The sequence below is a fragment of the Canis lupus genome, chromosome 4 (genome assembly GCF_048164855.1).
Source record: "Canis lupus baileyi chromosome 4, mCanLup2.hap1, whole genome shotgun sequence".
Lineage (NCBI taxonomy): Eukaryota > Metazoa > Chordata > Mammalia > Carnivora > Canidae > Canis > Canis lupus.
In genome coordinates this window covers 60,442,315-60,468,948 of record NC_132841.1, presented here as the reverse complement: position 1 = coordinate 60,468,948, position 26,634 = coordinate 60,442,315, and the positions used below count along the sequence as shown (strand labels likewise).

The 26,634-nt window shown below is 48.9% G+C and overlaps 1 protein-coding gene and 1 long non-coding RNA gene across 6 annotated transcripts in view; one reads left to right on the top strand and one right to left on the bottom strand.

Moving 5' to 3' along the window:
* Positions 1–941: 941 nt before the first annotated feature.
* LOC140632499 (uncharacterized) lies at positions 942–26,544 on the bottom strand. 2 transcript variants are annotated; one of them, XR_012030099.1, is made up of 6 exons: positions 26,466–26,540; positions 25,649–25,842; positions 25,087–25,218; positions 22,690–22,762; positions 2,546–2,641; positions 1,059–1,291 (listed from the first exon to the last, which is right to left on the bottom strand). It is a non-coding gene; the product is annotated as an uncharacterized lncRNA (long non-coding RNA). The 2 variants fall into 2 exon arrangements; XR_012030098.1 differs by lacking the exon at positions 25,087–25,218 and having other exon boundaries at positions 942–1,291; positions 26,466–26,544.
* AFAP1L1 (actin filament associated protein 1 like 1) overlaps positions 7,947–26,634 on the top strand; it is a 60,179-nt gene continuing 41,491 nt past the window's right edge. For 2 of the 4 annotated variants that reach the window (XM_072824579.1, XM_072824578.1), the window contains exon 1: positions 8,471–8,540. In XM_072824579.1, coding sequence (XP_072680680.1) covers positions 8,525–8,540 — 16 coding nt within the window. In that variant the 5' untranslated portion in view covers positions 8,471–8,524. Of the gene's footprint in view, positions 8,056–8,470; positions 8,541–25,900; positions 26,041–26,434; positions 26,544–26,634 lie in introns of those variants that run through there. The other 2 variants (XM_072824580.1, XM_072824581.1) reach the window with 2 other exon arrangements.

Here is a 26,634-nt window from a genome sequence, read left to right as displayed (position 1 = left end):
TTAACATCACAGAACTGCGCCATCTCCATGAAAACCCCACGTGGAATTAACTTTTTTATTATTATTATTCCTGAGAGACACAGAGAAGCGGAGACATAGAGGAAGAAGCAGGTTCCTCACAAGGAGCCCGATGTGGGACTCGATCCCCAGACTGGGATCATGCCCTGAGTCAAAGGCAGACACAACCGCTGAGTCACCCAGGCATCCCTGGAATTTATTTTATTTTATTTTATTTTATTTTATTTTATTTTATTTTATTTTAAGATTTTATTTATTTATTCATGAGAGACACAGAGAGAGAGACAGGCAGAGACACAGGCAGAGGGAGAGGCAGGCTCCATGCAGGGAGCCCGACGTGGGACTCGATCCCAGGTCTCCAGGATCACACCCTGGGCCGAAGGCAGGCACTAAACCGCTGAGCCACCCAGGGATCCCCTGGAATTAATTTTTAAATGCTTCATTTCACATCAGACTTCAAGTTGCTGAAAATCTTGCCTACACAATGATAAACACCTACTTACAGACACAGCCATGCAGGGACACTCTCACACTCAAACCATTCAAAAACCCTGGAGTAACATCTTCAATAAATAAAATCCAGAGGCTATGAAGATGAGGGCCAGCCTCTCATTATCACCCAGGAGCCCCCTCGCCTCTTCACCTGGCCTGGTCCAGTATGATTGGCACAGGAGCACAGGTAAGAGAAATCACGGGCCTGCAGTCACACACACACACTCACAAACACACACTCATTCTCTCACAGTCTCGCATACATACACACACTCATACTCTCACACACTCTCACACTCTCACACTCACACACAGTTAAGTCCTCAGGGCAAATTAGAGCCAAGTGTGCAGATGAATCAAGTCAAAAGTAAGTTGACATCTATACCCATGACCAAAAGTGTTTCCCAAATTTCAGTCACTCCAACACAACGTTCTTGATGTTCAACAGATTCTTTGCTTGCTTAACGCTGTCTACCTGATATTTTTCTTTCAACTGACTCATACCTGACATTTCTATTTTAAGCAACATCAGTGGAAGTATGGATTCCTAAGGACCAGTCATATGCTTTTAATACAAATTCAAATAAATTCGTAACTCCTCAAATGTGGTGGTCTCTGTCACAACCGAGTCCAGGCCACATTCCCACCAATCACCTGAATTCCATGCTTGGGGAAGCATCGCTCTATGTGACAGAAGTAGGACGGGAGGAGATGTATATTCCCTCAGTTTCTTCACAAAGACTGGTCTTCGAGGAGCCAGAGGGTAAAGAATCTGAAGATGCTGCGCACAGAGAAGAAAACACAAGTTACTACGACGATCAAGCAGGACCTGACTGACCACTGCTCACCTCAGAGAGCCAAGACTCTCCTGCACCCCAGGGGTCATGCCAGCACAATGTCCTCAGACCTTGAGAGGTTTTCGTTGGATACAGTCCCTTCCCCTGCTGCCCCAGGTTGTAGGGCCTCTGCCTTCATGGGCACCATCATGAGCTGCAGCAGGGACATCAGAGCTCTGTGGCTAGACTCAGCTTCCCTCTTTACCAGGCAGGGGTTGTGGGCTGAATTGTGTCCCCTCCAAAATTCATATGCTGAAGCCCTAACCTCCAGTACCTCAGAATGTGTCTGTATGTGGAAGTAGGGCCTTTAAATGAGGCCATTTGGGTGGGCCCTACTCCAATTAGCCTGGTGGCCCTATAAGAAGAGGAGATTGGGACACACAGAGACACCAGGACACAGAGACACCATGTGACAGAGGAAAGACCATGTGAAGAGGTAGCAGGGGGGTGACCTCAGAGGAAACCAACTCAATTGCCACCTTGAGCTTCGACTTTCAGCCTCCAGAGCTGTGAGAAAATAAATTTCTGGGGCACCTGGGTGCCTCAGTTGGGGAAGCATCTGCCTTCCCCTCAGGTCATGCTCCCAGGGTCCTGGGATTAAGTCCCCCATCGGATTCCCTGCCCGGCGGCGGGAAGCCTGCTTCTCTCTCTCCCTGTGCCTGCCGCTTCCCCCTGCTTATGCTGTCTCTCTCTATATATCAAATAAATAAATAAAAATCATTTAAAAAGAATAAAAGAAAATAACTTTCCATTGTTCAAACCCCCCAGTCTGTGGGATTTTGTTTGGAAGGCCCTAGCACACTAATATACCAGGTGAAATTAGCTTGCAAAATAGGAATGACAGCACTTATTTCACAGGGCGGTAAGGACATCAGGTTGTATGTACATCAGGTTGAGTAGCGGGCTGGGGTGTGTGTGTGTGTGTGTGTGTGTGTGTGTGACATCCCCGCACCCTGGATCAAGTGCTTTCCCAGCGCCCCCTCTGGCCAGGGCCAGAACTGCAGGGAAGGGGGAATGACTTTCTCCCCTGGAATCGCCACCTGCACAGACGCGCAGGCCTTCAGTGGCGGGACCTTCTTCACCATAGACTGGGAGAGACCCGCTGCTGCTGAAGACCAGCAGAGGATGGCAGTCAGGAGGTGGAGACAGAGTGGGGACGGCTCTGTTTGCCAGCCTCATCCCTTCAGCTCCCCAGTTACCTTCTGAGTGAATGGATTCCTTTCTTTGGCTTAAGCTGGTTTGAGCTGTGATGCTGTCACTTGCCACCCAAGAAGTCATGGCCAATACGCTGGCTCCTAGAGAAAAATAACATTCATTAAGTGGAGTCTCAAGGGAAGTCTCCAGCGCCTTCCTGTGGATAAGGAATTTATTGTCACACAAAGGAAGTGTGACTTCCTATCTAACTCACTGATGGGGTCTTACCCACCTGAACCAGGAGAAACTTTCCCGAGCAATTTGTCCTTCTGACAAAATAGTGGCACTATTTGACCTTTTAAAAAATATACACACAAAATTCCACCTCCTAACAGACCCTGTGGGTAGCAGGAGCTGGAAGCTCTGTAAGCCTCCTGTTTAAGAATACGAGGTGTTCTTGCCCTAGGAAGGAGGAACCTGGCTGGAGGGATCACATTTCCGATGGTTTGATTTACATAAAACCCCCTGCAGGGGGCAGCCTGGGTTTGTGTGTGGGTGGCTGCGATTTCAGGATCCCTTAACCTTTCCAGCAGCGCTGACCAGTCTTCAGAGGAAACCCACACTGCTTACAATAATCACTCACACTTCTGACAGTGCGCCAGGCACTGGATTAAGCATCTGACATATCTCATCTAATCCTCCGGGTGCTTCTTTTACCCTCATTTTAAGGATGAGGAAATGGAGCTCTTGAGTAATTTGTTCAAGGTTTCACAGCGGTACATAGCAGAGCCTGACCCCGACTCAGGGACATCTCACCTGAAGCCACTGTACACCAACCTCCCTAAGCAGAGTGCTAGCTGAATTTGGAGAACGCTTCCTCTGTGCCGGGCAAGGCACCAAGCACTCTACATGCACGCATGGAAGCCTCACAAGCCCTGTGTGCGTGGAGCTGTTGTTTGCCTCCAATTTTCAGATGATTTTTAGATGAGTCATGGGGGTCCAGAGAAGTTGAAGATCATGCCTTTGATCTTGCTCTCCCTCGACGTGCCCCACAAAGGTAGAAAATGACAGTTATGGGACAGGAGAGTGGCTCTGGTGACATCAAGTCTGGAGTCCTGGACTCCACCCCTGGCCCTGCCTCTTAGGCCTGGTGTGCTTTCAGGTAAGGTTTCTTCCCAGCTTTGGGCTGTAGTTTCCTTACTTAACCAACGAGGAGACCACCTGGCTAACCTCTCTGATTTTTCTCTGCTCTAAAGTTTTTCTGGTTCCGGCTTCAGAAATTCCCTTTGGACTTCGGCAGCCTGATGTCATCCGGCAGCACGGAGGGGAAGATGGAGCATACAAGGCAGCCTTTCAGAAGGGAGTTAGCCCCTGCCCTGCCACAGTGTTAGGGGCTGGGCATCTCCCAGGCCCTCGGGGTGGAGGCGCCCAGCTGGACAGACTCTCTGGAAGGTCTTCATGAGGCCATAATCTCCCTCAAGCTTCCACAAAGGTAGCTGTGGGCCAACAGAAGACCATCTGGCAATGTTTCCAAGCAACTGCAATTCATTGTCAACATTATTGAATCAAGAGATTTTACACTAAAATCTGGATTCCTGGATTTTCCTGAAAAGTCTAAAGATGCGGCCACTCCAGGCTCATGTCCTTGCTGGCCACACTGGCCCATGCCCCTGGATCCTGACCTTTCAATGGGACAACAGTGCTCTCCTTTGCCATGGACCCCAATGCTCCCCTGGCCACTCACACACATGCCTCCCCTGGCTGGCCCTTTAGACACTTTAGTCTGGAAGCCTCACATGAGGAACTAAGGGTGCTCTTTTTTTGAGAAAGGACTCAAAGAGAAGGGACAAGCCTCATGCAGCATTTGGGCATAGAAACAAAAGCTCTTTTCCTACCGACACAACCAGTGCGCTGGACTCTGTTCACTACTGAAGCTGAGCCCTGTGGCCTGGGAACAGGTAGGAGCCCTGAGCCCTGGAACAGAAACCTGAAGGTGTGACCAAGGAGGGGCTTTCATCCATGAAACTCTCTCTTTCTCCCAGCAGCCACCACCCAGATCTCTATCTGCTTTCCGGGGCCCAGGGTGGACCAGCAGACATGTGTCATTTCCCTGGGTAGGAGCCATAATGGCGATATTGTACTGAGTGGAACAAGAGAAGTTTTCATCCGGCCACCAGCCCTGGGCAGACGCTCGAGCAAGGGGCTCTGGGGCTCACTCTGCACAAAGGAGCTTGGGAGAGGGGCCCTGCACCAAGGAGAAGCCCAATGGGCTGGGCTGCATGCCCACAGCAGCACGCAGTGAGGAGGCTGGGAGGCAGAAACCTCTTCCTTGCAGAGTACCTCACTGCAATCTCATTTCCCCCTGCAAACAAGTGAGCAAACGAACAATCCCAGGTGACAAATGGCACCCTCTGGGATGCAAGCATTAAAAGAAGCCTCATGAGCCCTTGAGCTAGTATTCATTGACTCATTCCACAGTACTTGCTACCACTCACCCCTGGCCAAGCATGGCACTAGAGCTGTAGGGATCTAGCAGGGAGTAAGACACAGCACTCACCCTCTCAGTGCTTGTAATCAGGGAACTGGGTGGGGAGGAGAGGCAAGGCAAGAAGTTAGTAGGAAATTAAACATTGACGACCCAACTGAAGAACTGAGATTCACAGAGCAACAGAGTCAGTCCAAGAACTCAGGTCTGAATGCCCCATCTGTGGTTTTTCTTACTCTTCCCAGGGTCTCCTGAGCTATATATCTGCACTGAGGTAGGGGGTCAGTGAAGAAGGCACCCTAAATACCATCGTAAGGAACTTGGACTCTACACTGAGGACAGAGGGAAGCCATCCCATATTTTTATTTTTATTTTTATTTTTTTCATCCCATATTTTTAAGAGGGATCTGGGGGCACTTGCCTTTGACTCAGGTTGTGATCTCAGGATCCTGAGATCAAGTCCCTCATCAGGCTCCCCATGGGGAAATTGCTTCTCCCTCTGCCTATGTCTCCACCTCTCTCTCTCTCTCTCTCTCTCTCTCTGTGTCTCTCTCATGAATAAATAAATAAAATCTTTAATAAAAAATTTAAGGGGGATCTGATTGGGGTCATGGAATGTTCGCTCTGGTGGCCATGATGCAAGCAGACCTAGAGGCAAGACAAAAAGGTAGAAGACTAGAGTATGTTTCTTTCACTGGGACAAAGAATCTTTAGCCTCCAAATTTTTCTTTCCCAGGGCTTCCCAGTTCCACCTGATAAGCTAAGAATGAGACTGGGGAGTATCATTTGTTTTCCCAAGATTGGGAGCATGAGGGAGTTGAAAGCTTTCTTCCTGGTATTGTTCACGGGGATCAAATTTGATATCTTTTTACAGAGCCAGAGCTCTCCACACAGAACTCTTTAGACAGCACCAGACAAACCTAGTACCAAGCAATAAGAATCCTCTCCGAGGGTTGCACTCATGCAGAGACATGGGAAGGAAAGGAGGAAACAGGACATCCACAACCACCATCCAGGTCCTTCACTGGCGCTTACCACTGGGCACCCCACAATCACACCAAACCAAACAGCTCTACCAAACGGCTCTACAGGCACGTTCTGTGGTCTCCCCCACTGTGGCTCTGCCCCTACTGTTTGCTAATTACTGTTTGAAATGTAATCTCCCCATTGTGGGCTCACCCAAATGTCCATCATCCAGTACTGTCACTATGATTGGCAAGAAATTCTTGCTTTGTCTTGATGAACTCCAAGAGGACTTTATCTCTCCTCTGGTCCTTTTCACATAGTAATCTGTAACTCATTTATTTTGTGCATATTTATGTCCTCTATTAGATTGTATATTCCTTGAGGACAAGAGCCCATTCCCACTTGGTGTTTTTTCTCCCGATAGGAACCTGCACAGAATGCAACAAATATTGCTACGTGAATGGATGAAACATGGTGTCCTTTTTATGGTGACCATAGACTCCATTAAGTGAAAAGGACAGAAAAAAATATATAGTTATTCCTTGTCCAAAACCCCCAAACAGGGTTTCTCATTCAGTGATCCTGACAGCAACCCAGCTGTAATCAACTAGGTCAACAGTACCACCCAGTGGGCATTATGAGAACCACTACACCTCCACAGCCCCTTCTTTCTGTTAACTCTTGGCAAACTGTGCACAGACTGTTCTCCCATTTATACATGTTTCCCAGTCCAAAGTTCAGTTATTCCCCCTCCATAAATCACCCCACAGATATATATAAATTCTCCTTAGCCCTTTTGACTTTACTGTTTCAATTCTCAAATGAACCTCCAAAATTCTTGAAAGTTTAGCAAATATTTTTTAAGAATCTACCAGAGCCTCTGTCTTATAATTGCTATACTTTACAATATTTTACTCTTTCAAATGAATTGTTATGTTTTTAAACATATTAATGGGCTGCTCTGGGACCTTAACAGCCATCTATTGCCTTGTTTCCAATGTTTCAGAGTTCCAACAGTGAACTTGGGGAACTTAATCCACTTGCAAATTGTTGGTTGTCTGCTTTAGAATTTAAACTGACCTTTTCAAATTGGAAAAGTAGGCAGGAACAAAGAGGAAGTTGGAAAATAATAATGGCTCACATTTTTATAGCTATTTATGGTTTATAAAGTGGGTTTGTACCATCATTTCATTTGCCCTCGCAACAGCCCTACGAGGTCAATCAGAGGTCTCCCAAAGCACAGATGAGCAAGAAAGTCTTATGCACTTCGTGGGGCAAGACCTCACACACAAGGTTTCTGACTCAAATCCTTGTTTTTCTTCAGCATGCCACATCTCCTCTGAGGGCTAACACATACTACAAACAACCCATGCAATGTATGGAAGACAGCATTAATTTCAATTTGCCCATAAAAGCCATGGAGAAAAGATCCCTAGTCCAGGAAAGTGCAGGATACTCTTTCCCAAGCTGCTCCTCGCCTCTCTCTGCCTTTGCACAAAGTGTTCCCAATGCCAGGATGTTCTAAGTTGAAGGAGTTCCCTAGTCAAGACTGAAAACAGAGCCTTGGCCCAACTTGGGGAGGAAGGGTGTCTAGGAGGACAATTGGGCTTGGACTTCACTTTATAAAAGGTCTTAAATTTAGATATTTGCTATGGCGTATAAATAAGTTATACCTGTTTTCACAGAGACACAATAACGGGATGAAAGAAGTTGACATTCTTCATACAACTTTAACCTTAAATCCTGACCCTGGGCCGCACTGGCCGTAGCGGTGTTCTTCCCACGCGCTGTCATCGGTTTGCCAAGAGCGCGCCTCCCTCGCACTATACTTTGGGCGCTCAAAGTATTCACCTCCACAATGTGTGTTCCCCCCGTTTGGATGTTTCATCCGTTAGTACACAAAGAAGCTCAAAAGCTGGAACTATCCCAAGCAGTGTCCACCTTTTAACCCTCTCTGTGTGTCCTTGTCTTTGACGCTCTTCTTTTTGGAGATCTATCATTATTATTATTCCCTGCTCTTCGCGCACCCCGCGACTGTCGCCGCACCAGCGTAGCGCCGCGTCCACTGTCTGGAACTGGAAGGTGCTCAGGGAAGACGCCTCGGCCGCGGACGACACAGCCCAGGTCGGGCCACGAGGGGCACAGCTGCAGCGGGAGGGCTTGATTCCGCCGGGCGGGGGCGGGGGCGGGGGCGGGGGCGGGGGCTCGTCCCGGCAGTCGGGGCGGCGGGCAGGAGGAGCGCGCTGGGAGGTGCGACCGTAGGCCCCGGCGGCCGGCGGGGCGAGCGGAGGCGGGGGGCGGCGGCGGCGGGGCGCGGCGGGGCGCGGCGGGGCGGGGCGGGGCGGGCCCGGGACCCCCGCCGGCCGCGCAGGGGGCGAGGCGCGCTGCGGCCCGATTCCGGGAGGGCGCGGGGGGGCGGGCGGGGGCGCGGGGCGGGCATCCTGTCGGGGGAGGGGCGGCGCGCAGGGCGCTCCCGCGGGGCCGCAGCACAGCGCCGCCCGCCCCTCCGCCCCTCCGCCCGCCCCTCCGCCCGCCGGCCCCGCCGCCGCCGCCGCCGCCAACCCGCGCCGCGCGCCCGGGCACCGCCGGCGCCATGGACCGAGGCCGGGGTAAGAGGAGCCGCGGCGCCGGCGCCGGCTGCTGCGCGGGGCGCGGAGGGAGGACGGCGGTGGGGGGGCGGGGGGGGAGCGAGAGGAAGAGGAGGGCGGGGGGGCGAGGAGGGGTCGCGGCGGTGGGAGGCCGGGGCGGGTGTGCAGGTGCCTCCGCCGCGGGGCCGGCTCCTGAGCCGCAGAGGCGCCCCCCTCGCGTCCCGGGGCCGCGTCGCCCCCGGCGTGTAGGACCAGTTTCCTGCGCTCGGAGTCAACTTCGTGAATCGGTTTGCAAAAATGCCCCGCGGGCTTCCCGGGGCCAGCGGGCCCCTCCCACCCATGCCCCTCTGGAAGAGTGAGACGGGGCCGGCAGGTACACCCCCAAACGCGGGGTGCCAGACGCCCCCCGGAGACCCGAGCCTGCAGCTGCCCGAGGGCCTTGGGAGCGGGGACAGGGTGCGTGCCGCTGCGCGCCTGGGCGCCGGAGACCCGCTCTGGCCCTGACAAGCTGTGCGGTGCCATCTGCGCCCGATCCCTCTGCCCCTCTGGACCAATGACAAAGTCGGATCGAGGGTCTCTGCGAGGCGCCGTCTTGCTCCCACGGTTTTTCAGGAGTTGAGTGTGTCTGATAAGAGTCTCAGAGCTTGGTGAGGGAGGGCGTGTGTAAATGCACAGGAGAAAAGAGAGCAGCGTGCGTGTGGGGAGGGGAAGGGGGCTGCTTAAGAAGAGGCCCGGACACTTCAAAAGGCGTGTGTCTGCCGAGAAGGGGCCTGCTCGGACGCGCGGGACACCGGAGCACCCAACCACCCACGGCTGCCAGGCCGAGAGATCACAGGTGTGAGTGCGCTTGGTACACTGGCCAGTGCTGCGCCAACGTGAGAAGCATTATTCTTGTTACTGTTATCAATGGGAAATGCCTCTGCCTCCCTAAAAATCTCACACCTTTCCTCTATCTGCCTGTTTGCTGGGCTGAGGCCCCCAAGGTGGGCGGTGGGGGTGGGGACAGGAACGGGGGCGGAGGAGGGTATGAAAGCAGGGAGGAGGGCACTGGGGGCAGGGGTGGGTGCATGAGCAGGTTTCAGGATCAGCTGGCACCGACTCCCAGTACGGAAAGGCCAGGCTGAAGGAGTTCCCAAGGCTCTAGGGGACCCCAGCTTCCAGTTCAAGAAGCTGGGCACGACTTCTCCACCCACCTGTTCCCAGCACAAAATACTGCTTACACCTTCCCCTTTCGGGCCTTTGGGGAGGCAGGAAATGGACGGGGCTTCCGTCTGGCTCTTTGGACACTGGGGCTCCGATTTGTAAAGCAGTTCTCACCTGTTAAGGGACTCGTGGACAAGTTTGCAAACAGCATAGGCACCAGAGAGGAGAAACAGAGAGAAGAGGCACCTCTAATGTCCCTCAATCGTCCCTACCCACCTCCCACACAGTACATCTAAAGCAAAAAGTGCCCTCCTCCAGAAAGTTGTTGAACGTCCCTGTCTTGGTCCCCAGCACAAAAATCCACATCTGGTCTACTCAGAATTATAGGAGGACTGTGCCCTCCTTAGACAGACCAAGGGTGACAATAATTCAATTAGCTTAAAATGTTTTATAACCAGACACCTCCCTTAAGAAGGCTATCTCCTGAGCACTCTTCCCAGGAAGCTGGACTTCCTGGGACCCAGTTAGTACACAAAACTTTCTAGAGCTCTCTCTCCTGCTGCTGGCTTTCCCAGCCTACTTTTCCTTCTCCTTAACACCTCTTGTCTCCGTGTGCTATTACTTTAAGAGTTAGACATGGCCCTATATGTGTTGTGTCTACCTTTCCTCCCCAAGTAGAAGCTTCTGGAAGGCAGGGAGTGGATCCGTGTGGTCACTCTCCTGACACAATGCTTGGCACACAGTACGAACTCGCTAAGAGTGGTTCGGTTCATTAACAGAAATATGAAGCACACTCGGTAGTGCACTGCAAGTTGATGGATATACTGTTGATTTTTAAAAGAGAATATACATCAGAACAGTTCTTTGTGACTTTCAAAGGCCTTCTCAAAATGTGAGTAAAGTGGTCATATGGCCAGGGCACATGAGATCAGGTTGTCTATCTAGTTCCTAAGTTGTCTATCCTGCTAAATTATTGCAAATATCTTATGCACTAAAGCAAACTATATCTGAATTAGAATGGAAACCTGTATACGTATTCAAAATAAAACATGGAGCTTCAAAAGGCATTCCAGCAGACGTTTTTTAGTGTGCCCCTAGCCCCCAGGTGGGTGTGTGCATTCACTTCCATTGTCTCATTGTCCCGGAAGGTTTAAGAAGCTTGGGTGGAGTTTCAAACTCATACTTACTACTACGTGGGGAGTGGGATTGTCATGCCCAAGATACCGGGGAGGAAACTACACTTGAGCATTAATAACAATAGCCACGGAAATCATCCTAGGAAAGCTTGCATCGCAGGTGTATCAGTTTGCTAGGGCCGTATAACAAAGTACCACAGACCAGGTGGCTTACACAACAGATGTATTTTTTCACTGTTTGGGAGACTAGAAGTCCAAGACCAAAGTGCTGTCCAGGTTGGTTCCTGGTGTGGCCTTTCTGACAGGCTTGTAGACCTCCACACCTTTTTTTTTTTTTTTAAAGATTTTTATATATTTATTTATGAGACACACATAGAGAGAGATACAGAAACATAGGCAGAAGGAAAAGCAGGCTCCTCACAGGGAGCCCAATGTGGGACTCGATCCCAGGACCCCAAGATCACGACCTGAGCTGAAGGCAGATGCTCAACAACTGAGCCACCCAGGTGCCCCGAGACCTCTGCCTTCTTGCTGTGTCCTCACCTGACCTCTTCTCTGTGCTCTGTGCACGTATGAAGAGAGAGTGCTCTCTGCTGTCTCTTCCTGTTCTTATAAGGACATCAGTCCTATCAGATCAGGGGCCCACGCTTATGACCTCATTTAACTTTACCTCCCTAGAGGCCCTGTCCCCATATACAGTCACATTGGAGGGCTAGTGCTTCAACCTATGAATTTCAGGGGGTACACTCCAGATCAGCAGGATTGGGTCACTGCCACTAGTGGCACACCAATCAGTTGCTGTTTAAGGGACAGAGCTAAGTTTGAACCAAAGTGCTGATCTTAAGCTTACTGCTGACTGCCTCTGCTGTGGCAGGTTACCTGCCCAAGCCCTAGAGCAAGATTTGGATGCCATGTCTTCTTGCCCCCAGTCCAGGTACCTCCCTCACACCTCAGCTGTGCTGCTCACATCTTCAGCAGCAATTGCAGCATAAAAGCTCAGCACCAAGGTCAACTGACTCAAGAATAAAAACAAACCTGGAAATTAAGACTTCTCTTCTCACAGGATATATGTCTTCCCATGAGTAAAGGAAAATTTATATGAGGCCAGAACAGAGAGAAACCACTCATAATGAAATCCCTTCCAGTAGGATTTACAAATTCATGAATATCATACAAAGAGAGTAGGAGAGGGGCACCTGGGTGGCTCAGTGGTTGAGCATCTGCCTTTGGCTCAGGTCATGATCCCAGGGTCCTGGGATTGAGTCCTGCATCAGGCTCCCTGCAGGGAGCCTGCTTCTCCCTCTGCCTGTGTCTCTGCATCTTTCTCTATGTCTCTCTTGAATGAATAAATAAATTAAATCTTTAAAAAAGAGAGAGAGAGAATAAGAGACTGATGGCCACAGATACCACCTCCTACAGGACAAATTAACTAATTCTATCTTCATAGGATAAAAAAATATGAATACTGATAATACCTATCTCTTGGGGTTGTTGTATATATTAAATGCACAGAAGGTGCTTCAAACAATGCCTAGCATGTGGGACCCACTCCGTAAATGCTATTGTAATTAAAGCCTTGTATCATCAGATTCCGCATAATAAAATTGCTTTATAAAGCTTCACTTGCAGGGGTGTCTGGGTGGCACAGTTGGTTAAGCATCTGCTTTTGGCTCACATCATGACCTTCACGTCCTAGGACCCAGCCCCGCATTGGGCTCCCTGTTCAGCGGGGAGTCTGCTTCTCTCTCTCTCTCTTTCTCTCTCTAATAAATAAATCTTTAAAGCTTCGCTTGGTTCTCCCTCAAGCTGCTCTGACTCTGATGACAGATTTGGAGTCCCTCTTCTGTTTTAAGGATGAGCTAGACAGCTTTGTGTACAACTCAAAGACAGGATCTGTATCATAGTCTTCTCTATATCCTGGAGCACCTCCTTTGTGGTGCTTATCCCTTGAAAATCCATCTCTGACCCTCAATAACTGGACCACAGTCTGACAGATGACTTTGAGTGACTGGTAAAATACTAATATGTATGCCGACGTGTCCATATTTCTTATGCATCCTATTTACTCGTGCCCACTGACTGGCTGTGTCTTCCAAATTTTGCCTCTGCAATCTTTCCAGTCTTCTCGAGCCATCCCCTCTTTAAAGCCTTTGGTCTAAATTTTATCTGATTTTGTAATATGCCTTCTTAATGTCCAAGATTATATCTGATCTGCTTGCCTCATGTGAAGTCACCGATTTCCCCATGGTTCCTTTCCTTTCCACGTCACAACTAGTTCTTTTTCAACTAGTTGAATTCAACCCAAGATGGGAGTTTCTTTTGCAGTCTGTGTTCTTTGGGAGATCATATTGCCTGCTGGGCAACTCAAGAAATAATCAGAAACTCTACTTTTCATTGAATGGGATTTTTATTGTTCAAGAGATGATGGAAGAACCCATTCTAACTATTGTGCCTCTGTTGGACCATCTTTGAGATTCACATTAGGAAAGCCGCATCTTCCTTATCCAGCTTCCATGGGCCAAGCAACCTGTAGCTACTCCTAGAATGAGCTCTCTACAGTGGCTCACCACCCACCTTCTACCTCTAGGATCGTGCATTCCCATGCAGATTACCTCTTCCCTGAGATCCAAGTTCTTTCTCTACTCCTATCGGTTACTGGCCTTCTGAAAGGAATACTCAACCATATTCATCTTTTCCAAATATGTTTTGTGACATCATCTTTGTCAGCCTCAGTCCAGACTGAGTAAAGCTGAATGGTTCAGAGAATAGATAAATGCAGGTTTGAAGTGTTCTGGTTTGTTTTTTAAGTTGGTTCCATGCCCAATGTGGGACTTGAACTCATGCCCTGGGATCAAGAGTTGCATGCTCTACCAACTAAGCCAACCAGATGTCCCAAGGGTTTGAGTTCTGGCTGCAACTTCCTAGCTGTATGATCTTTCTGAACTGAATAAATTAATTCCTCTGAACTTCAGTTTCACTTCATTTGCAATGTCGTGGGTAAAGGTAATACATGTAAGCTAGCTCTTAGGAAACATTCAGGAGTGATAGCTGTTATATTTATTAAATACAATGACTTGGATTTCAGCTACTCTCTGCAATGGGTGTATGTGGTCATATGGGGCCATGAGATTTGAACTTCCTCTCTTCCCTGTAGAGGCTTCTGCTGTCACTGGGCGCTGCTTCCACATCCTTATCCCACTCAGAATCCATGGTGTGTGGCTTCCCCACTGTAGTCAAGTTTTTTTCTGCCTCTCCCTCAAATATCAGTTTCAAATCCCCCTTCTCACATGGGTGAGCACCCTGCCAAGTAAGTTCCTCCCTCCCCAACCTCTGCCAGAAGCCTATCATTACTCCATTCTGATCTTTGCTTGGGAAAAACAATCTTGTGTTTGGATACCATCGGCTTCTCATACTTTTCTTACCCTCCTAAAAAAAACATGCAACTGAACAAAAAAGTACAGCTCCTGCATGCACATGCATGTACATGCACGCATGTGCATACACATACACACACACACACACACACACACACTACCCCTAAGCATTTTCCTCCTCCCTTTCCTGACCAGACTTCTCAAGTACACAGTCAGCATGTCAGCCTCCAGCTCCGTCCCCTACGACCCCTGTGCTGCCTGCACTCTCCCTTCCAATCACACCTTCTGCGGAAAGCCCGTTCTTCAGTGTCACAGAAGGTTCCATTCTGTTTCATCTTTCACCTCCTCTAAGTCCCATCACCTGGACTTCTCAGTAGCGCTATTGACCTGCTATCGACTCCTCTAAATGTGTTCTGCCCCTTGGTGGACATGAGGAAAGCATGGATTTTGGAGTCAAATAAGTCTAGGTTAAATAACCCCTGCTCCATCCCTCCCAGAAGCCTTTGCTGCCTCTTCTCCTGCCCCTCAGTCCCACTGTTATCAGAGCTCACAGCCTCTGGGCTTCCCCCACCCTCAGGCAAATTACCCAAGTCTTGCCCCCTCAGTCTGCAAAGCAGGAAGAATGACACCTAGAATGGGGAGACTGGACTGTGGTGATAGTTACCCAGTGCCCTGTGCCTGACCTGTGGCAGGTGCTCACTGTTCTTCTCCATCTTCCCTTCTGGCTCACTGGCGTTTTCTTCTCTGATGACTCTTGCCCCTCTCTCCCCACCGTCAGGCCTCTCTCTACACTCTCTCCTGTAGAGAACCAAGCCCCCATGATGGGGACACCCAGCGTCCCTCTTCAGCCGCGAGTTGGGTCCACTCCCAGCATTACCTCCTGCCTGTGGTGCGTTTCCATCCGGAGGTCAACTCAACCTCCGAGTGACCCAATTTTGAACTCCTCTTATTCACCACCAAATCAGATCACCCTTCCTGTTTCTCTTTTTCTGTTAACAACACAACCACGTGAGGAGCTCTTGGAGGAAATGGGGCTGTTTGTGAACAAGACAGAATTTGAAAGGGGGACACAGGATCAGCCCTGTAGAAGAGATAATAGAACGACATCCCAGAAGGCTCTTCAAGAGATTCAACAGAGGCCAACTTGGGCTTGAGCTAGGAGAAACATACAAATGAAAAGAATGACTCACTCCTAGAATTGGAGTTGCCCAGGGACAGAATGGCCAGAGATCAGGGAACCACAGAATAACTCCTATGGGGACCACAGTAATCATACAGGCTAAGAACGACTGTCACTTAATATTCAAGTGGCTTCTATTGGCATGACCCTTTTGCAAATTGCAGAGAATGGGACTTCCACCTGAAGCATCCATCTTTTATTTAAACATACGCTTTGTCATAACTTTTACTGGGTCTTATAAATTGCACTTAAGGATAGAATACAGGAAGAAGAGGACCTGATGGCATTAAAGACAGTAATTTAAACTATAGATCTGATCATGCTTAAACCCCTCAGTGGATTCTCCGCGTTCTTAAGATGAAAACTATACTCCCTGTGGTGACCCTCAAGGCCCTGCCCTCACTGTTACCAACTTACTTTGGGCCCTTGGCCATCTCTTGCTGTGGGGTCCCCTTACACTGGTCTTTGTACCTCCAACTGGTTACTCCTGCTCATCCTTCAAAGTCTATTCAAACCTTACTTCCTCAAGGGAGTTGCTCCCAAGCTCCAGCTCCCTTCTATAGGGGCCCCCTGGCCCCCTGCACTTTTTACCCCTTGGCTGTTGTCATAATTCTAATCAATGGTGGGATTAACTGTTAATGTGAGCTCTGTGAGGGCAGGGCCCTTCTCACCTTTGTTCACAGCTCTTTCCCTAGCACCTAGAGTCATGCTTGGCACATAGTAAATGCTCAAAAGATGTCTGTGCAGATGATGAATAAATGAATGAAAAACTACAAAATTCACTGAGTAAAAGCTGGATATGGCCACTTTCAGCTCCAGGATTCTCCATTTGAGTGATTCTCACTTTCTGGACACAGAAACATGGACTTCATCATTATTCATTGTTTCCTTTGCTTTCATCTTTCATCCAACAAAACTTTAAATCCTGTTGATTATTATTGATTATTTTCGTTTTTTTTTATTTTTATTTTTTTTCCCTGTTGATTATTATTGAAACATGTCTCTTGGATGGCTTCTTCTCTCCATCCAATGGGAGCTTCCTGTTTCTGCTCTCACCTTTTCCAGCCTGCCCTGAGGACCACCCTCCATTTGTCTGTTGAACTCCAGCTGGGCTCAGAATCATCCCCTGTGGAGCCTACCGAAAATATGCCCCCAGGGATCTGATGGGTGGGTCTGAAGTGAGGTTTGGGTACCTGTGCCTTTTGCAAAGCTCCCAGCTGAGTCTGATGTGCTCTGTGTTGTGAGCAGAGAGACCTGCTTTTATCACGACCCTTGACCCTGCCGAAATACCTGCCAGGATTCCCTCTTGCTATCTCGAGCACTGTCTTTTATACATTTCAGCTGAGTGGGACTCTAGGATCTGGATCTCTTACCCAAAGTAGTCTTCTGAAATGTCTCCCTTTATCTTTAACATGCCAAGCAATTTTTCTATTGTAGTCCATAATATATCTGAACACATTCCCCTCCCCTCCCCCCAAAAAATCTTTGCCCAGTGGACCTCTAGAGATGCCAGTGTTTATCTTGGGGCTTCTCCTTCCCTACCCCACCCTGTACTCTGCTGTGGACTCCCAGGGTGTGTGAACTCTAGCCTGAGAAGACCAATCTCCAATATATGTGCCAGGACACAGTGCCAGAGTGGACATGAGTCTGGACACGGAAGCAGAATCCTACATCCTAGCCCTGGCTCAGCCGCTCACTCTGCAAAGCAAGAACATACATTTTTATAACACTTCTGACTTTTAGAAGTATTTCCACGTTTACCAGTGGTATCCATTGCAGCATGGTGTTGGGACGGTGGGCACTGTGAATGCTTCATTCAGAGCCCATGAGCCTCTGGTAATCATACCCAATCTCACTTTGCAGTCGGACACTGTAGGATCGCTGTGGGCAAGAAGGAACCTGTGTAATAGGGAGATATTTAGATAGAGTATTGACCACTAAAATCCTTTTTCTGCGGACCCTTCTAGCCTGAATTTCTCTCCTGTGGCTTCTCTCAACTCAGGCAAAAGCCCTGTGAAATGGACAGGTGAGACATCTCCCATTGGACAGATACAAAAACTGAAGCTCATAAAGATGTCTCCGCTATTCCCTGTCCCGGAAAGAGACCAGTTCAGCATCACTCGGCTATTATGAAATCATCACTGCCACATCCCCCTTCTATCTCCTCTTTGACTTGGGGTTATCACCACCCTCCTCAGTCTTGGCTTTTAGAAGATTTCATTGCACTAAGTTAAATACCCCTTCTATGCATCTGCGAGTCCCGTAGTCTGAGACGGTCTTGCCTTCTCATTTCCAGTGTCTCACACCTAGCAGGTGTTCAATAAGAACAGCCCACTGAGCGTTCACCAGGAGTCAGGCAGTCTACATTTGTACATGGGGCTCTTTAATGCTCACACAATCATGAGGTTGCTGCATTTTAGCCTTTCCGTACATAAAACATGCCATTTGTTTCACTGGGTGAAAAGTCCATCCAAAACTGCTGCCTACAGTTATGACTCAAGAGTATCCATACTGTGTGAAGCTTTTATTTTCCAAAATCACAGCCAAGGCATGGATGTGAATTATAAAAATATGAATATTATTTTTTATTAAAAGCTCATGACAAAATCTAGTTTTGCTAGGCCATGAAGTATGTTCCCTGTGAAGGAAGGTGGCTCATGTCAGTGTGCCAATGCATAGATCATTATTTATATATTTGTGATACTTTTCTTTTTTGGGCACTGCCATCTCTCCCCCCAAGGGAACTCAATGGGAATGTTTGTTGTGACTTTGCCCTCTGTTGCATTTTAAAGTTATTTCCTGTAATTTACTCTGAGTAGATAACTAAAAATTTGTTGTATATATTTGTTAAAATATCCCCATTTTACAGATGAAGAAACTGAGGCTTAGAAAGGTCAGTTTATTTACGGAGCCCTGCCTGCTTCCAAATATCAGTTTTTTACTGAATGCTGGAGGGTTATCCCCAAGTCAGTTATAGGAAGGAACATCCCCAAGGAAGTTATAGTCAGTTATAGCCTTGTTGCTAGATAAGCTACAAGGATTTACTGGGTCCAGGTTTCAAGGTGGGGGCAGAGAGGATGCTGGGAAGCAGGGGAAGGAAAGAGGACGCCCTCCGTCAGTGAGTGATAGGGCCAGGCAGCTGGCGTGAGATTTTATTTCTTGCCCTTTACACTCCTCCCACTGTAGTCCTCAGAGTTCTGGTGTTTAGAATTCAAGAAGCTCTCATCCTCCTGGAGCTAAGAAAGAGGCCCCAGGCAGGGCTTGTCCTCCATCTAAAATTCCATTTGGGAAATCCCAGCCTCTCCCCAAGTGAGGGTGGAGGCACAGAGCCGGCCAGGCGTGATTCTTCTCCCTGGCACAGCTGTCAGGCTGCAGCAGGGGCAGAATGTGGCACCACATTGCAGTCATTCCAGCTCCGGGGAATTTATCGACAGCATGTCCTGCGGGAGGCAAGCTCAGGGGCTTTTTATAGCCCTCTAAGAACTGAGGGGAAAACTGATCTCTTGAGAGCGAGAAGTGGTGCACGTGTCTTTTCCAGGCACCGTTCCCTCAAACTTGTAGTCCCAGATGCCCACAGTTCAAATCAGGCCAAGGGTCATGGCTAAGTGAGCAGTGGCACACCAACTGTCCGGGAGACAGAGATCCCAACCAAACCCAGTTCCTAGAGCCCCCTCCATTGGCTTCAGTTTTCTTCACTTTGTCAGGTCGAAGGGATTATAAGGCAGGGATCTGCACATCACAGCCTATGGACCAAATCCAGCCGGCCACCAGCTTTTGTAGATAAAGTTGGTTTTTTGTTTTGTTTTGTTTTGTTTTGTAGATAAAGTTTTGTTGGAACACAGGCACACCCATTCCTTCTGCATTGTCTGCATGGCTTTCTCACTACAAGAGCAGAGCTGAGTAGCTGTAACAGGCCATATGTGGTCTGCAAAGCCTAAAGTATGTATGTACTATTTGGTCCTTTATAGGAAAAGTTTGCCAACCCTTGGATTAGACTGTAGAGAGTTTAGGAGTGTCTACCTAGAGCACTGTGGTAAGAAGGATTCTGAGGGTGTCCAAACTCAGGAAGGAAGCTCTATCCTTTAGACCATAAATAAGTGTGTATTCAAGAATAGGATTGGAAGGACCCCAGAATGCCATTTGCTCATGTTTTTCAAACTACTTTTAGTCCCAGAATCCTTTTGCAAACAAAATCTTAAGCAATAGAGCTCGGGGTGAAGTGGAAATGAGAACATGGTACAGTCCATTCTGTCCCTCCTATTCCCAAGGCAGCACCTAAGGAAGCTACACAGTTCCCATTAGAAGAGCATTTGAAAACCACCTCTCCAATCCTATGACTCTTATTTTACAACTGGGGAAACTGAGGCTCAAGGGGCAGCATCTTGCCTCAGGTCATATGACGGACTCCCAGTTGGCTTTCCATGGAACTACTAACATGGTCATGAGGTGTCTGCAGAGCAGAGACATAATCTCTGCTGGGGAGAAAACACATCCATTGGCTTTGGGGACCTCAGAGCTGCCATTAGTGCGTGGGTGATGACAGGCCCTCACTGACCCAGCAGCCCATGGGGCTAAACAGGGCTGCAGTGTGGCCAGGACACATTGCTGCTACCTGCTGTGCTTCACAGTGGTTAAGCAAGGCTTGCTTGGGAGCTTTTTTTTTTTTTTTTTTTAGAACACCAGAGCCAAAAGAATAAAAGGAAAATTGAATTGGACCATATTAAAAAAAAAAAAACAGTCATACCAAGACACATTTTTAAAAAACAGAACATGTCTCACTAACTGACATATCAGTTAGTTCATTTTTCTGGGTTTTTTTTCCCTCCCCAAGAAAAGCTCTTATTAGGCAGATAAAACATCTTTAAACCAATGCCATCCTAGAATGGAGAAATTATGATAATTTATACTGCAGCTTTCTTTTGAAGATGGAATCAGATTTATTCATTTGTAGAATAAATATTTACTCTTCCTGTCCATTCTTGTTGAAGGGTTTGCTGAGAGCAGATGCAGCTGATATGAAACCAAGGGGGATTTTTTTTTTTTTTAGCTCCACTTGAACCCAGAAGAAAACTGATCTAAGGGTGTGCTGAGAAGCCAGAGAGACCGATCGTGTTTCCTCAGGGCCAGCCAGCGACCAGGTGCAGCTCTGAGGGCTTCCAGAGGGGAAGCTCGGGGTCCCTGTAGCCGAGTCTCTTAGCGAGGCACCAATGCCGGGGACATGAGATCATACCTGCCCGGTGGCCATCAGAGAATATATTAGAAGGACCAGAGGGCTCAAGGGACATTTTCTAGCCAGAAACCTCAGAACCTGGGGAGGCAGCACCCAGGTAGAGAAGATACCAGAGTAAAAAGAAAAAAAGGCCCAGAAATGTGCTCTGCATGCAAGGGGTGGGCATGCCGACAGCCCAGAGAAGCAGGTAGGGGTTAAATGGAGCCTCCTCAATCAGGTCCTTGGACAGAGTAGGGCTCATCTTCCAGGTCCCCAGCTGGGTGTGTCCCAGTCCTGGAAAGGCTGGGGTGCTCGGATTTGTAACTAGTAATAGAAGCAGCCTAATGCTGCAGCCCTGGCTCCAGTGTCATGTTGCCTGGGGTCTGAATCCTAGCTCTACTCATCCACTTAATCCCCCAAGTCTCAGTTTCCTCAACTAAAAATGGAGATAACGATCTCCCATCTCCCTACAGGGATCATTGGATTCATGCAATGAAAGCACTCAGCACATAGGAAGCATTCAATTAAAAAAAAAAAACTAACACTTAAAATACAGATTTGTAAACGATCGCCTCCCTTAATGAATTAGAATGGAATCCAAGTTCCCTCTCTGCTGCTTCCCCTCTGGCTTCGGGCTTCTGGCTCCTGGCTTCTGGCCTGCTGGTCCTTGCAAGGAAGGGATGGAATGACAGAGGGATTGCGGATAAGCCACAGGGAGCGCATGTGATCGTGTCACACAGGAAACTGGCCTCAAGGCCCTGGGGAGCTACCGACCAGCCGGGTGTGAGCAGGAGGGGGTTCGTGTAAGTGTTGCCATTGGGGGACGTTATTAGAAGCGGCAGTGAGCCTGTGTGACAGTGGGAAGGGAGAGGCTGGAAAGAGGTGACCAGTTAGTTGCTGCCCACGAGCGCAGACTGCATAACATTAACTCCTCTCCGTGTTTAAGTTAAGAACAGAGAAACACACAACTTCAGGCTCTATCCACTTTCAGGTAGAGTTGTGTGGAATCATTGGTCTAATGTGGGAGCAGAGATGTTTGTCTGGGGCTCTCCCCACAGCTCACGACCCCCGTCCCCAAGACCTTCTGCTATCGCTCTCCTGGAGCAACACCCCAGCCATGGAGCAGGGACCCCCCAAGGGTCTCAAGAGCCTGCCCCAGGATGGCTGGGCGCCCCGTGGACTGGAGTGCTGGGCATCTGGTCGGCACCCAATGCAGGTTTGGCAGTGGGAGGTTTCTGCAGGCAGGGGAAGGAAAGTGGAGGGGAGGAAAGGAGGACAAGGGGCTTCCCACCTGGGCCTCAGTCAGGGCTGGCATTGTGGGCCTGACCTTTAGCCCCCAACCTGGAATGGCTTGGCTAAGCCCCGGGTGATGGTTGCATCCCCAGTGATTGCTAATAACACGAGTGGTGATAACCAACCTTTACAGAAGGACTCAGGTGCTGGCAGTTTTAGCCTCCCACCCCGCCCCTGTAATACTGCCTCCCTTCTGCTCACCACAACCTCTGAGGGGGGCACTCTCGTGATCTCTGTGTCACAGATGACAAAACTAAGGTGTTGTCACCTGCCTCGGGTCTCTAGGCTGGGGAAGACAAACCCCAGGGTTGACTCCAGGTGTTTCTCACCCACTTGTCCACTGTACTGACCTTTCCCAACCCCCCTGTCGAAGGGCTGTCCCATGGGGGCTCGACCCCTCTTGGAAGGGACATCCACCTCTCTTCTTAGTTCAGATCTCTGAAAGTTCTATACAGTGGACCTAACAGTGTGGTCTTTGGAGCCATGACCCACTGGTCAGAGTCTAGCCTCCAGTGCCCCCCAGGGCCCCAAGGAACAAGTTCACTCCTCCTCCTCCCCACCCCTCACCCCCGCCATGAGCCCTCCTGCTCTTGGAGACAGGTGTCCTAGATAGGATTTCCAACCTTCTCCCTAGTCTGAGGTCCTCCTCCAAAATCTGCATTGTTAGTTAATCTGTCCCCAGTGCACCTGCTGTGTACCCACTACTGTGCTGGGCACTGGACAACAGTGACAGACACTAAACTAGACACCATCTCTACCCTCATGGTTTACAGTTTAATGAGGAAGGATATTGAACAAATGATCTGCTCTAGAGGGTGTAACAGGGTGACCTCACCTGTCCAGGAAAGGAGGACTGCCCTCCTGGAGGAAGTCGCATCTGAACCAACCCTCATAGGAGTGGGCACCATCTGGGGAGCAGGAGAGATTTTAAATTAGCAGTAAGTCAACTTGGTATGCATCAGGAATTGCTCTAAGCACCGTACGATGCTCCACGGGATCCACACAACAACCTGTAAGGGGCAGGTATTATCATTATCCCCGTTTCGCAGATGAGGACACTCAGAGAAGTTAAGTAACTTGCCCAAGGTCACACAGTTAGTACTTGGTGGCAGTTGGAGAACAAGCCACGCAGAGAAAATACCATGAACAGAGCCCTGGGCTGGGGTCTCAGATATTGAAAATAGGTAAGGAAGAGTAAAAAGTAACTCTTTATAAAAAAAAAAAAATCATTGAACATAACAAAGATAAATACATAGTATGTTCCTAAGAGTGCATCTGCTACTGATTTTCTGGTTCTTTTATCACACTGAGGTTTCTGTGGGCTGATTGTCAACCTAATCCTTTGCCTTCTGAATGGAAATGCTGTTCTTCATCTCTTGAATCCTACAGAGGGTCTGTTGCTTGTTTGGGGAGAGGAGGAACAGATGGTATATATAACTAATAATCACAATTTACTGATTTACAAAACTTCATGCTCTCACTTTTCATAGACCTTGTCAGATTTGAGCCTCACAACAGGCCTGAGAGGTGGGTAGGGCAGTTGTCATCAACTCCACTTTAATGTTAAGGAAATTGAGGCTCAGAGACATGAAGCAACTAGTGCAGGGTCACACAGCCAGTAAGTGTGGAGGTGGGGCTTGAGCCCTGAGCTTCTGGCTCTGGATCCTGTGTTTTTTCCTCTACACTAAAACACAGCGGACAGCGGGAAGCCAGAACAATTCAAACCCGGCACTTGTGACCTCTAGAAGGTTCATTAGCCTTACTAATCTCAGTTTCTTGTCAGTAGAACAGGGATAAGAAGAGCTCCCACCATATAGGGCCACCACCAAGATTGAAGTAGTGGGCACAGAGTGGTGGCCACTGAGAATAGTCCCATAATGGAGTATCTCATACAACACAATGAATGAACACCATGACAGACAACAATATGGGTAGATCTTAGCAGTATAGTGGTAAAGAAAAAATCATAAAGGATTACCTACAACATTATACGCTCTTTTAATAAAGTTAGACACAACTACAGATTTGTAAAAAGCTTTTGTGGCTATATCTGATTGCAGTAGCACTATATACAAGGGAAAACAAGGATGTGACAAATACAGCATTCAGGATGGATATCATCTGGACCCCGGCTTTTGCTTTGAGTGGTAGATATGTGGGTGCTTACTACATTAGCAGAAATCACTGATGACAGACATAAATAAATAAATAAATAAATAAATAAATAAATGTGGAGCATGCTTGAACCAGTGATGATGGTGTCTCATGAAGCAAGGATAAGGATTTTTTTTTTTTTTTTTTTATTTATGATAGTCACAGAGAGAGAGAGAGAGGCAGAGACACAGGCAGAGGGAGAAGCAGGCTCCATGCACCGGGAGCCCGATGTGGGATTCGATCCCGGGTCTCCGGGATCGCGCCCTGGGCCAAAGGCAGGCGCTAAACCGCTGCGCCACCCGGGGATCCCGCAAGGATAAGGATTAACTCAATTCTTATCCACCTGAAGTTCTATTTTTTATTTTATTTTTAATTTTTTTTTTGTTTTTTTTTTAAGGTTTATTTATTTATTCATGAGAGACAGAGATTGAGAGAGAGAGAGAGGCAGAGACACAGGCAGAGGGAGAAGCAGGCTCCATGCAGGGAGCCCGACGTGGGACTTGATCCTGGGACTCCAGGATCATGCCCTGGGCTGAAGGCAGGTGCTAAACCACTGAGCCACCCAGGGATCCCTATTTTTTGTTTTTAAAGGTTTTATTTATTGGGACACCTGGGTGGCTCAGTCTGGGTTGAGAGTCTGTCTCTGGCTCAGGGCATGATCCCTGGGGTCCTGGGATGAGTCCTGCATTGGGCTCCCCTTAGGGAGCCTGCCTCTCTCTCTGCCTATGTCTCTGCCTCTCTCTCTCTCTCTCTCATGATTAAATAAATAAAATCTAAAAAAAAAAATTCTTTTTTTGAGAGAGAGAGAGCACGTGCTCACAAGTGTGGGGAGGGGCAGGAGAGAACCTTCAGGAAGCCTCCCGGGCCGATACAGGGCTCAGTGCGGGGCTAGATCCACAACCCATGAGATCATGACCTGAGCCGAAACCAAGGGTCAGATACCCGAGTGAGCCACCCAGGCACCCCCTGAAGTTCTATTTACAAAAAGAAATGAAAGTGTCAGGCACAGGGCCCAACCTGTTGGGAAGCATTCCAGAAATGTTCACAGTCTTTCTTGGATATCTCTACTATTATTTACCTTATCTGCACACCTCTCCCCAGAGGTCCTCCTTGTCTGCCGCAGGCTATTGATGGGATGGATCCTCAAACTTCTGTGAGGCAGAAAGCCCGCCCCATCTAGGCCTCAGGCCACTCAGGCCAGGCACCCATCCTGTGAATGGACACCAGTGGGGAAAGGTCCTGAGGCGTGCATTGCTGGTTCCAGCAAGCTTTGGGGGTAGAAGCTTTGGGGGTAGCCCCGTTAGAAGACGGCCAGAAGGTACTACAATGCAGAAATTGGAATCTTAGGCTCTAGAATGAGGTCTAGGTTCGAATCGGGATTCTGCTAGCTGTGTGCCTTTAGGCAAATGACTAGGCCTCTCTGAGCCTCACTCGTTCATATGTAAAATACTGTACCTCACGGGGTCATTATGAGAATTAAGTGAGGTAATCTAGGCAAAAGGGCTTAGCACAATAGCACAACATCTGGAACATCATTTAAGAGCTTAAAAATACTACCTTGCATATGTTGGCAAATCGAACTCCAATAAAAAAATATATATATACAAAAAAAAAAAAAAAAAAAAACCAAGACAGACTACCTTGCTTTTATCACCGGGTACCGCAGGCCACTCCCAGGACCACGTCTGCCCCCCACGCAGCCGAGGACGGAGAGGGTGCAGGCTGCCGCGGACGGAAGCAGCTGCCATCTTGTGCGAGGGGGCGAGCATGTGTGGGTCACAGTTTTCCACTTCCTCCTGGAACCATTTCCTTTGTGAGCTAAACAGGGAGGAATCTGCAGACAAAGGAACAATTCTGGGAGAGCCCAGTCCCACAGCCAAAAGCTATTTCCTCGGAAGTCACCGGCTTGCCCCACACCCTCCTGTCTGGAAATGGCTTCCCTGGTGGCCCAGGGCTGGGACACCAGGTGCCCAGAGCGAGAGCTCTGCTGGAGGATGGCGACGCCTGGACAGAGCTACTGCTAGAAAGACCGGTTAGGATGTGGGGCTTCCCTGAGCCTGTCACCCTGGCCTGATGCCTGGGAAGAGAGTCCCCAGAAAGGCCCCCCTGACCTGCTTCCCAAATAACCTCCCTGACCTCTGGCCTCCCTGTCTTCCTGAAATAACAGATCAGAGAAGTGTGCTAGCCTAACATCCCACGTAATGATCCCCATTATTATTATTTTTTACTTATAGACCCTTTCCCCGCTTCACCCAAACCGACACGTGAGCATCCTGAGCTCCTCCTTACAGAAGTGGAAGGTGATGCTCGGAGGGCTTGAGTGCCTTAACCCAAATTCTAGCAGGTGGGAGGCATGGCCCCAAACCAGCCGTCTCAGACCAAACCCCCAAGTCCTCCCCCTCTCCCTTCCCACCTCCCTCCCTTAGGATTCTGTACTTCTGGATGGTGGAGTCAAACCTGCACTATTCTCTTCAGCATAAAGGATATGAAGTTTCCTGCACCAGCTGTAATGAACACACACAAAAGCCTTCCAAGGTGACCTCCCCTGCCCTCCCTCACACAGGGGCTATATTTAACTCCTGGAAAGCAGTCAGCACCAAGGCATTGGCTTTGCAGCTGGGTTGCT